Source organism: Anopheles coluzzii, chromosome 3, assembly GCF_943734685.1.
Source record: "Anopheles coluzzii chromosome 3, AcolN3, whole genome shotgun sequence".
Classification (NCBI taxonomy): Eukaryota; Metazoa; Arthropoda; class Insecta; order Diptera; family Culicidae; genus Anopheles; species Anopheles coluzzii.
In genome coordinates, this window is record NC_064671.1 from 49,101,557 (window position 1) to 49,114,191 (window position 12,635).

General features: G+C 43.7%; 2 protein-coding genes across 2 annotated transcripts; both read left to right on the top strand.

Annotated features, from left to right (window-relative positions):
* The first annotated feature begins 687 nt into the window (after nt 1-687).
* Nucleotides 688-8,230, top strand: LOC120957675 (uncharacterized). The gene is made up of 3 exons (XM_040379993.2): nt 688-864; nt 4,432-4,579; nt 7,090-8,230. The coding sequence occupies exons 2-3, from the start codon at nt 4,432-4,434 to the stop codon at nt 7,650-7,652; spliced, it is 711 nt and encodes a 236-aa protein (XP_040235927.1). The 5' UTR covers nt 688-864; the 3' UTR covers nt 7,653-8,230.
* A 2,381-nt stretch (nt 8,231-10,611) lies between these two features.
* LOC120957216 (U2 small nuclear ribonucleoprotein auxiliary factor 35 kDa subunit-related protein 1) lies at nt 10,612-12,630 on the top strand. The gene is made up of 6 exons (XM_040379294.2): nt 10,612-10,654; nt 10,742-11,318; nt 11,380-11,618; nt 11,683-11,786; nt 11,948-12,104; nt 12,178-12,630. Exons 1-6 carry the CDS (start codon nt 10,626-10,628, stop codon nt 12,617-12,619), a joined length of 1,548 nt encoding a protein of 515 aa, XP_040235228.2. The 5' UTR covers nt 10,612-10,625; the 3' UTR covers nt 12,620-12,630.
* Nucleotides 12,631-12,635: the final 5 nt, after the last annotated feature.

Genomic DNA, 12,635 nt, shown 5'->3' on the forward strand with positions numbered 1-12,635 from the left:
TAGAAACGATTTGCCTGGCTAAACCAACACCAACGTCGAGTGTTGAGTGTGTATCTGAAGTGAAGCATTGAAGATCGAAGATCGATGCGGGGGATGGCAGGGGGTGCGCAGCGCGAACGAATGCCGTAAGATTGAAGATTCTCCGCTGCGGGTTCGCAACGACACCCGCCAGCGATCTTCGTGCTGATAGGGTGGATTCTTAAGCCGCACCAGTAGTGACGACTTCTTCACTTGTGAAGGTGGGAGTGTTGTGCACACGTGGTGGATCGTTGCGTGTACAATACATGCAAACGTTCGCGCACCGATCGCTTCGCCAGTGCGATGCCCATCCCACAGACGTTCTGCGCAAAGGGGTTGCGGTATAGGGGCAGAATTGCTGGAAGGGGTGCACACGATGTCTCCCCACTAGCTTTCGCACACTTTGAACGCTGGTCCGGCGGCTGCACGTTATCCAGCCGGAATGGAACTACACGCGGGGTACACCACTACTACACGATCATCGATGCCGAATTATCCCGGGTGGATGAATCGTGATCCCCGGCTCATTTGTGCATGCCGTGTTGCTGCCTGAGTGTATGTGTGCGTGTGTTTGCAGCATGTTGGGGGCAAGTAAGCGACTCCATCGCGGATCGTGTGGCACTGTGTGGGTTCGGCAGTTTGCAATGAGCGTCTGGCTATAAAATCACAACACCCTGATGAATTCACTTTTGTTTTCGTTCGAAGCTCAACCGATCTAGATAAAAGGCGGTGTCGCTTAGCATAGAGCTGTGCGTGAAGCGTTAAGCAGGCAGCGGACAACACCAGGAATCGAAAGCTTTTAGGAGGAAGCGTGTCGTTACAGAGTGTGCAAATAAAAAAATAAAGGTAAGAATGTGATACGAATGCAAAGTGCAGTTATGGTTTGGTTTGGAGAAAGTGCTTGAAACGGGAACACAATCCGTACAGGATATGCTTGTGAAACGTCTGCGATGCTGTGCGAGGGATTTGGCGTGTCCGGGATCGCAACCTACGTGTGTGACGAATCAAATATAATTACACAGGCTAGTCTGTGCTGGTAACTAGCCGCTGGCAAGTGCTTACATGAGGTGCAAATATTCTGATCATGGACTGTAATGTTGTGAAAGTTTTGTGTGCCGCAAAGATCCGTCCAAAGCAATGCCAGCGTCCAGCGAGGCCTCCCCTTTGCACTGCAGAAGCAGTTTATGATGATGATGGTGACTGTGTTGCTGATGCTGTCGTAACATGTCTCCTGATTGGCCATATTATGCCCGAATCGTCACGATGACTTGACTGCGAGATAAGTAGAAAGCCTGGCGGGTGACGCGAAATAAAGAGAATGGACGTGGTCCGTGTGCATAACGCAACAAAAAAGCGTGCTTTTTCCATCCAGATCAAACGACCGGATCGAAGGAGGAATGTGCCGATAGTGACCAGTTCGGGGCTTTTGTTTAGCTGTTTTTATATGTCAAATGTTATGTGTTGGAAGCAGCAGGATGACTTTATTATTCAATCCCACAAATGTTTGGCCACTATGTTATTATGCAACAAATGTCGAAGGTGGAAAGCTATAGCTTCAAACTGTTTCTACAAGTTTGAGGTTTATTATTAAAAAAACAGCTTCCTAAAAGTTTGCGACCACGGAACATCTTCCAATGCGATACTGTCGTGCGAGAAGATACATCATTTGCATGCCTTCAATGCACAATTGTAGAGGTAAGCCAATGATTATCCGTTGGCAAAGATTAATGATACTCTTTTTTATTTTACGAGCGCTTTTGTGCGAAGGAAGAAATATTGGCTGGAAAACTGCTTGCGGTTGTTTATGTAAGATGTTTCCAATACGATCACGTAGCTAGTACGCTGGTAACAATGTACAGTTTAAACCACATTGCGACGACCTGTACATCTGACAGCGATATAAACACTCCTATACATATAAAAACAAACTGGTTCCATCAAGTGAAGATGAAAAGTTATATTTCTAGCTTCGATACACTAGAAGGGAAAGTATTGGCTTTGCATAAATACTGCTAAGAACCGTGATGAAAATAGTGAAGGGAAGATGATCAAGCGTTCACGGTACACAGCGACGACCCAAGCTAAGCGTGGTAAAGACTTCATTTTAGCACAGAATTACAGTAGGCCAAGAGGTTTGTGCAATGTCAATTGCTACTGGTGGTGATCGTATGGTAGTAGTAAAGCGATCGTCGATTGATGGTACTAGGTTGTAAGTATGTTAATTGTACCAATATGAAACTGTTTCATCTCATTTACCAGAATTGCTGCACGACCTATTCTCAATCACGAGCAGCATAATATTTATTCTCTTAACCAATGATGACTTGATCGCCAATAAATTTAATATGATTTAGACTAGATCACTCCATTGGATATGAAATACGATCGAGCTGATTTACATTAGATTGGACTACTTTTGTCAATTGATTTTAAATGTTAAATAACACATTCAGAAAGTGGAAAAGATGACTAGTTCAGCATACCTACAACAAATATTGCTTTTCTTCTTATCAGTTTTATCACCGAATCGAAAATAACTCTTCTATGAAAATAATGAATCAGAAATATTTGATACTGATTTCTGCTGACGCAATAGCTTTAAAGTGTAGAAGGATGCAAACAATATTTGCGATGTCTGATTCGTAATGTCTGATTTCTCGAAACAGATTTGAGCTGAGCAAACAAGTTCTGCAGCATGCAAACACACTAAAGATAATGTATCCGGATGTAGCATCCGTGTGGGGAAGGGGAAAGAAAATCCCACCCAGGCATCAGCAACAGTGCGAGATGACGCATAAAAGATTAACGCGTTAATTTGGATGCATGCGGTGGCAACGCTAATGAAATAGTCATCATCATTAGCTAGAAAACAATGGTGTCTTACCGGTCTTGGTGCTGATGGTTCGGTGAAACTATTATGCCGATACGAACATCCAGTTTGATCGTGAGGATTGGAGTATGCCAATACACAAGGCGCGAGATGGTGTATGATCCCGCAAAGGTACGGTCGCATTCGCTAGGCAGCAGCCTACATTTAACCCACCCGACGAGAGGGCTCATGTCTTACAGCGAAGATCGTGCATCGTTTTGCCACACCGTCTATTTCTGGCAGAGCGAACAATACGTAGCAACAACAGCCGTGCGCTTGATGACTACCGAAGATGACAAAGAAATAGGCAATAGGCGGAGACTTAGTACAACAATGATCGATCCTGAGGTAGCGCAATGATCGTATGTAAAGTGAGAATCGCACACCATTGTGTCGCATCATTGCCATTGCCATGCCCCTACCAGCACATCAGCCTTCCCGCGAGCATCGCACCACGGCAACCACTGCAACCACTGTGCTTTTGTCCATGTTGCGTTGTTTTACAATTCTATTAGCTTATCTGCGGGTAGCGAACCTTCTAGAGTTAGCCTCGGCAATGTTTCAATTGAATGGATGGAAGAACACTTTTACAACCGTTTGACTGCAAAGTTGCTGCTTTTTGTTTTGTCCCTCGCGAGCAAAGCCCGATTGAGACTGCGATACTGTGTGTAAGTGTCGTATTTTAGCAAGAGCCCTGTGGTGTCTCTTACCCCTGTGCTAAACCGTACGCAAAACCATTGTTTCAAGCGGCTACGTAATAGGTCGAACTGGAAGCTATCAGTTACAAGATGGTACGATTGTGATTAAACCGGTGCTGTTGTGGCTTAATCGAACGGTAGCATTTCTGGCTCGTCAGCATTGGCTTAGTTTGTGCAAGCTGGTTTGAATGTAGCTATTTCTTTGTGCTGTAATTTGCAATTTTCTGCACCGTTGCCGTATTCGATTGTTGGACAACGCTAAACAATCTCAAGATGCATTGTTTTTAACACCAGGGAGCTGAACAATCTAGAACAAGCTAATGTACGAGGTTGAAAAGGAAAGTGAAGATTGCCAAAAGATATGGAATGTTGGCTTAAAGTTTGTTATTGGCCGTTGCCAGCAAATTTGTTTCGCGTTGGTCGAGTCAATCGAGTTGTGTCCTTCAAACCTTTCGTGCAGGGACAGGAACAGGGACAAATATATGACAAAAAGGAACGTTACCTTATAGATAAAAAAAAACAATCACGACCGATGGCTCACGTACCATCAGCCCACCACATTTGTTAGCTGTTGAATGCTTTACTTTACACTTGCTTGCTTGCTTACTTACTTACTTACTTACTTACTTAGATCGTGTTTGGCCGTGAGGGAATTAGTGGTTGAAAACAAATGAAGGTAACAACCATTCACAGTCCACCTAAGCTTAGGTCGGCGGATTATTCCACCCAGCCAGCGTCTGTAGTCCTCTTCACGAGCCATTAGTTATTTTGTATTTCGTGCCGGCCGTGCTAATTGAATGCTTGGTAAAGATTGCATGTTTTTTTTTGTTTTATTTTAATCCCCAGATGAAGCTGCTGCTGCTAGTGGTGGCGTCCTTGGTCGCCGTATGCCTTGCCGAGCCAAAGCCTGCCATCAATGAGGTCAAGTCAAATCAACCCCTGCAGAAGCCGGGTCGATTCTTGTCACTACCCGTACCTGAGAAATGTGCATCACGTGAGTATTTGTATAAGAAAAGATGGAAATTGGAGAAACAGGGACCGTTGGTAAAGCAGATTATATTTCGAAAGAACGATACGATCGTTATTTGTTGAAACAAAAATCATGTTAGGTTCGTCGCTTAAAATCCGCGCTTGACGCTCCTGCGCATTGAAGTCTCTTGTTACAAACGAAGTTCATCGAACCGAGGCTCACGTTCGTGTGAGCAGCTCTCGAAAAATCCCTACCTAATTTGCATATTTGGAACACACTCCAGGCCAGCAACCAGACGCGTCGGTCACGCCCAGCTCGAAAGATTAACAACACCGGTTCGACAGACCTTGAGTTGGTTTGGCTGTGCCTTTGGGGACTCGAAGCACGCTGTGCGCAAAGCGACACGTCGGTGATTGCGAAGAAGCCGCCGGCTAAGAAAAAGGATGACCGTTGAAGAAGATCACCCCACACAGGTCTTAACCAATACGATTGCGCTAATTTGTTGGCTTTTAGGGTGTCCAGTTCGAGTGGCGCCCATGATGATTCCCCGCGACTTCTGACTCCGGCCGGAGCGATCGGTTGGGCACGGGTGACGCGGGAAGCCCGGACTGTTCGGCTAGGTTCGGCAAATGTTTACTATTATGACAGATCCGCTTTTTCGTAAGCAACGGCATTTCATAATAAATTGGCACCATCTCTTGGGCACCATTTTGTGTTGGCAAGGAACGGACACGGCGGCGGACGGCGAGATGAATGCAAAGGGAACGAAGCATCGACAGTGTGCGCCCCATCGCTGGTAGAAGGGTGATGTCTAACAGTGTGAGTGTGCGCGTGCGCGCGCGCGTTTGACATAAATGAACTGCAAACCATCACCTTGTGTGTGATGGCAGCAAGATGATTTCGAGGCCCTCGTCATCCCTATGACCGGAGGCTGTTTTCGTCTTGCAGTTCGCAGTGAGCCAGGCCGTCGTACGCTGTTTTTCAGCTGGTACGTTTCGACCTTTATTTATCGGTGTTAATAAGCACGATTTCTTAATGCTGTGTCTGTGACCTGTAACGGTCGTGATGGTGACTTTTCTCCCCGTGCGAGTATGGTTCGCGCATTCCGCCAGTCGTTCGTTTCCGTTGCCCTCGTTCAGCTCCCCGTGGAGTTGCACCGTGCCTGCTGGAGGATGTGTGTGAGGCAATTCCCTGCACTGCCGAACTACATTAGCTACTGACACGAGCGAGTTGGTCGTATGATAACCGGATCAAGGCACTAGGGTACCATGTGAAGCGATCGGTGCGATCGGTGAGGGGAATGAGTGTGAGGTGCATTCAATAAAATAACAGGTACCGACTTATCGTCGTTGGCCTACTTATTATGGTGCCAGTTGGAGGGATGTAGAAAGAAAGGGAAAGTGCTCCCGTTATGCAGCTAGGCTTCGCAGCGAGCTGCCGAAAGTGAGAGTAACAATTCTACCAAATCATGATGAATTGGTAAAAACAAAAAGCTTATTTATTGCTTGTGAGAGATCCCGGGAGCCGCTGCGAAACGATGGAGACACCGCTACTCGCTTACATTGTCTGCAGACGGGAATGCAAAAATCCATCTAATGCATGTTTGCACGTTTTGTGCCCTTCCAACGTGCAACGCCGCAAAGTAGATGATGCGTAGAAAAGTGTCTTTGATTTATTTGAAATTGCCTGTGTGTCAGATGCTCAGGGCCGCGCTCAGTGGCGTCGCTCAAGGTGTCAAAATGGGACGGGCCGCTGCGCAAACAAAGATTGCGCAATGGAATCTTCAGTGGCTTTGGGGAACGGATTTCCGGAGGGAAGGGGGGGGGGGGGTTCGCGCTGCAGTGGAAGGCGGATGATATTGGGACAATAATAAACACCCAGCTAGCCCACAACCATCCAGTCAAGTCAGCGCCTCTCCTGGTCGGTCGTCCAAACCACCGGTACACTACTACCACCACTTGGCACATTTATCCCACAAAAAGTAAACCTGAAATGGTGCTTCATTAATAATTAATGAAGCACTTGAACTTTGCATCTTCACATAGAAATATGGGAAAAGATGAACACTGAGTACAAAACGCGACGATATTGATTGAGAGTTAATGAGTGAGAGGGAGGGAGAGAGCGAGAGTGAGAGAAAAAAGAAGTGGAGGGGAGAGGGACCGGTAGAGAGAGATATACCTCTCGATCGACGCTTATACAGACTTAGGCGCTCTCACAGGCAGTAAGATTTGGCATAGGAATTCGTGTTACGATGCGTGCTTGATCGTATCTTGACGAAGGCGATTACAAAGATTAGCCATCGGCACACGCCTGAGCACGATCACGGATCCGCCAGGTGTAGGGAATAAAATAACCGACAAACCACTACACTGCTACCGTTGACATTTAGTCAGGCAGCGCACAGTTACGTGCGATCCGCAGTGATCTTTACCTATTGGGGATGACAGACGTGCTGAGTTGAGCTACGATCAAGGATAGGTATAATTGGTAACGTTTTCTCTTTTGTTTGCTCGCACCATTCCCATCCGCAGGTCCGAAGCAATTCAGCTACCGTGGACACAACTACTTCTACAGTGCCCATGTACCGGCACTTGCTGACAAGCGAGTGGACTGGCTGGATGGTCGCAACATCTGCCGCGAGTACTGCATGGATCTGGTGTCGCTGGAAACGCAGGAGGAGAACAACCTGATCTTCCGATTGATCCAGCAGAACGACGTGCCATACATCTGGACCGCGGGACGTCTGTGCGACTTCAAGGGCTGCGAGGGCCGCCCGGATCTGGAGCCAAAGAACATCTACGGTTGGTTCTGGTCGAACAACCGTGAGAAGATTCACGCCACCAACCAGATCCCGAACGGTTGGGGATACAATCCGTGGAGCAAATCGGGCCACAAGAAGATCCCGCAGCCGGATAACGCCGAGTTCGATATCAACCAGACGACCGAGTCCTGTCTGTCGATCCTGAACAATGTGTACAACGATGGTATCGGCTGGCACGATGTGGCCTGCTACCACGAGAAGCCGGTCGTGTGTGAAGATTCCGAGGAGCTGCTGAACTACGTGAGCGCCACCAATCCGGGAATCCGTCTGTAAGATGGAACGCACCGGTTGGCCGACGCTTGTCGTGGAAGAGCATTAGAACTGCCTGGTGATGGTGAAACTGCCTCGAAGCGCACCATCAACTCGAGGAATCAAACACTCCTCCTTGCTTTCTCCTATCCAACTCATGTTGCTACTATACTGCTCATCGTGGAAAGGCGTAGTACGTTTCCTCATTTAGTAGATCAATGTTGCAGAAAACGTCCAGTGTTGTAAATTTGTCTGTTTAAGAAGAAGAAAATATGCATTACAATGAAAGCGAACGAAGCAATCGATTCGGCACCTTTCCAAATCGCTCGAACGCAATTCATCCTTATTCCCAAGCATTGAATTTGTGTCCTAACACTACGGTAAATTATAAAACGTTGAATATAATGCTACTTTCTCCGATCCTTTCACCATTTGTTCCACTCGACTATAAAATTTACAACAGGTAATCTAAAGTAATCACGCTGAAAGTAAATCAACATCCATACACAAATACACACAAGCACTCACTGGAATACATGTAAAATGTTTTCTAAATGTATATTTATTGAATAAATAGACTTTTTAAGAAATAATACAAAACATTGACTGTTTCATTCATTGAAATCAAGGTAATCCGAAATGACATCTGCATATGCATTTAGTATTCAAGTGATATAAGGCCTGGCATAACTTTTCTAAAGTTATGATTTATTTATTTATTTATTTATCATTCCTCTAACATCTCCCTTGATCCAGTGTCGCCAAAATTGAAGATTAATAAAATGTTTTCTTTAAATGTGTTGGTCGTTAAATTAAAATTAAAGTGATGGGACCATGTATTGAATTGTCATAGTTAGTAACGGTTCGTTGTATCCATATAAGGTAAGCCTGTTCTCGCCGACAAGTAAGTTATGAGAGCGAAGAGGTCTCGATGGCGCGTAGATATTGATCTTCTCTAGTAAATAAGGGACGTCTAATTCGTTTTTTTTTAATATTTTGGCTACAAATACACATTGGTTAATCTTAAAACGGTGTTCGAGCGTCTGTAGGCCAGCCATGATTTGGAAGGGATGGAATGCTTTCTTCTTTTAAGATTTGAAGGAATGGGAAAAATAAAATGTTTGTATAGTTTGTTCTAGAAAGATGCATTTTTAAATTAAAAACCATATTTATTAGCAAATAAATACTTCATAAATCGACAACTTTTATTGGTATAATTTCATTCATCAAGCAACGCTGCGTATCACAAATCGTTACTTTCATTTGGCGCTGCATAAGAGCAACTGTCAGCCTGAATGTAGCCTAAGAAAAAAATATGAACTCTCCTTTTCTATTGCCTCTGCTTTTCTTTATTTGTCTTTCCATATATGTCCCTGACATCGGGTAGAACTAATTATTGATTTTATGCCTGAATAAATTAAAAACGACACTAAGATACCAGGAAGAAGAAAAAGAAACAAGAAAAATAAAGAAAGAAAAAGAAGAAGATGAATATAACGAATAAGAAAAAGAAGAAGAAGAAAAAGAAGAAGAATAAGAAGAAGAAGAAGAAGAAACAAGAAGAAGAAACAAGAAGAAGAAACAGAAGAAGAAGAAGAAGAAGAAGAAGAAGAAGAAGAAGAAGAAGGAGAAGAAGAAGAAGAAGAAGGCACAAGAAGAAGACACAAGAAGAAGACACAAGAAGAAGCATAATAAACCAGAAGAAGAAACAGAATAAGAAAAAGGCGAAGAAGAAACAAAAAGAAGGAGAAGAAAAAACAAGAAGGAGAAGAATAAACAAGAAGAAGAAGGAGAAGTAGAAGAAGAAGATGATGATGATGATGATGAAGAAAAAGAAGAAGAAAAAGTAGAATAATAAGGTTGAGGAGGAGGAGGAGGAGGAGCAGGAGGAGGAGGAGGAGGAGGAGGAGGAGGAGAAGGAGGAGGAGGAGACCATCGGGTAGATAAAGAATGATAAAGTTCGTTTTTCTTACTAGACGGTGTTGTTGAAAAGGATTATTTTATGAATTATATTTTCACTGCTATCATTTTGTTTAAAGTCAAAACTGTTTCCCACTGCAATATCTATCGATGTTGAAATTAAAAGGTTTAGCGGGTTATAGTGGGTCACGTATGTTTGAAAAAAAAACCCATGTAGGATTATTGTTATTTTCTAAAAGATGGCAAAAAGTGACAAAAAAGTGGACAGACGTATGCTTTTTAGTTGAACTGTCAGCCAACTATAGAGCGTTCAACTGAAAGGCATGCCAACTAAAAAGCATGCCTACTAAAAAGTGGTCAACTATTGAATTCTGACTGTATTGCGATATTTTTTGTTTCTAATTGACTTATGTTTCTATTTAATTCTTTGTAAACAAAATATTAATCAATATTCAGAGGTTTGAGCTTTTTGTCGTTCAAGATTTGTCAATGTGTAGATTTTTGATGCGGCCACGAGAAAAGCTTTTTTTGTAGTTTTGACAAAGTTGACAATTTGTTTAACATTTTCTTTAACATTCGTGCCTTATTGATCAAATCGGTTCAAGCAAAGCAGTTTGATTTATCATCCCACAAACAAACTTATCAAGCTTATTTAGCATGGTCGCATACAATATCAGAAAATCTGTTTTTGAGGAACAAAAATATTTAAAATATATCATTGAATTTGTGAAGAGGCACATAAATTGTAGACAAAATATAAAGAAGAATTATTACGGATTCTGTTCGGCTAAATAAAAATGACTGCCAATGCAGAATTTCAGTTGATGATGTTTTGAATTATACTTACTTACTTTTCTAGCGCTACAACCGCTTTGCGGTCTTGGCCTGCCAAAGGAGTGTCCGAAACCGCTCACGGTTTCGCGCCTTCGTCTGCCAGCTTAACTGCCAACAACGTCTGTGTTTTGAATTATACCAGATCGATAAGTTGTTTGTTGTCGCTGTCATCGTGACAGTGGAGGACTGTCAAAATAAAAAATAGCATCAATAATATTGTAAATATTGCCTTTTTGCGCCAGCATGAATACAGCTCCGGTAACAAAATTAAAGTACGTATTCGGCAAACAGTGTCTACTATTGGGCAAAAGATGTTAACATATTAAATAAAACCAACTGTTACACAACTATTAATTCAGGCACCAGGAATGGAGGAAGTTGTTCAAGAAAAAACGACGCAAAGCCGTTCGCCAGAAGACGGCTCAGGAACGCGACCGGCAAAATGCTGAAAAGGAAAAACAAAAATTGTCCTGTCCCGAGTATCAGTTGTATCTTGCTGAAAAAGGATGCCAAGAACAGATTGCAGCAGAGCGGGAAGAGCTTGAACGTGCATTACGACATGCCGTTTGGCTAGAGGAGGAACGCAAGGCACAGGCAAAGTTTGAAAAGGTACGCCAAGAAGAGGAAGCCAAAGAACGCGAGGCGCGAGAAAAAAGGGAAAAGATACGAAAAGAATATGAGGAGCGTGAAACCAAACTCAAGCAAGCCAAAGAAGAACGTGTTCAGCAGCAAGAACTTGCACGTCGAATGCTGCACGAGCGGTTTATCAAATTGCAAGAGTTTGCAGCAACTGGGGCTGATGATTACCTGAGTGAGCTACAAAGCATACAGCATACGCGTGCCGACGCAGAAGATTGCAAATTTTTCCTAAAGACCGGTGCGTGTCGACATGGTTATCGATGTGGCGGGAATCATCCCACGCCGGGTGTAAGTCAGGTAAGTTGATAACAAGATATTTGCATTCATCGACAATCATCGACGTTTGATGTTTTTATAGGTGATCTTGATACCGAATTTCTTCAGCCATCCAGCACTGGAACAAGCCGTCCACGCGGAATATGGCCACGATGCGCGCCTCGAGTTCGATGAGGATGATTTGAAAAATAGCTACAACGAGTTTTTCCGAGACATCATCCAAGAGTTTGAAATGTTCGGAACAGTTAGGCACATTTTTGTGTGCCGGAATTCTGTGGCTCACTTAAGAGGGAGTGTATACATAGAGTATGAATCGATGAGGTAAAAAAAAGGCAATGCATGTCCACAAACATTTCTCAAACACCAATTCAACCTCATTGAACAGGAATGCAGCAGCGGCATACTTGCGAATGAATGGAAGATTCTACGCAAAAAAACAACTTCACGTAGAATTTAGGAACACACTCACGTGGCCAACGGCGGTTTGCGGTAAATGATGATAATTGAGTGTATCCTTTTAAAATTTTGCTCTTGAACAATAGCGCCTGTTAACGATTGATGCTCGTTTGTCCTTAACACATGAACTTTACATAGGATTAAGATTGATTTCATGTTGTAACGTAAAACTACCTGTCGGATCGAAATTGCAGGACTCAACGAGATGAACCGATGCCAGAAAGGTGCGGGCTGTAACTTTCTGCATATTTTGAAAAATCCAGACCATCGTTACGTGTATAACCATTTCCTGGAAAGCAGATCAGTGCGAAAGGATGAGCTTTTGCATCTTGCTACGCCGCTACTGCAGAAGTAAGATTGAATGTAGTTCGTATGAATGAACGCATGATGGTAAAATTTTCCGATTATCTTTTTCAATTTTCAGATCATGGGATGAAATAACATCGCATGGTGGCAGTCAGACACCCCGTAATGCTGCCCAATGGCGATGGTCCGAATCTCCAGAGTTAGAACCCAAAACATCTGATCACGGAGAACGGGAAAGACCAAAAAAGCATGACAATGAACGGAACGAAGCACATACATCTGGTGAAAGCCGGAGACGCCCAAGCTGTAGCTCTGGTCGGAACAGAAGATATCGAAGTGGTAGTGAAAGTGGTTCGCCAGTAAGCCACCGAAGACGAAGTGGCAGTCGAGTCCGAAGTCAGACTCGGAAACATGAGCATCGGAGTCATGATTATGCTTCCAAAAAACGATCTGACGATGTAAGGGATAAAAGCAATGTTCGAAAAAGACATCGTCGATCGGATGACCACAGTCCTTTGCGAAGTCGTGCTGAGAAAAGAAATAAAACGAAACGAGATTAGACCTTTCGAAACTTTT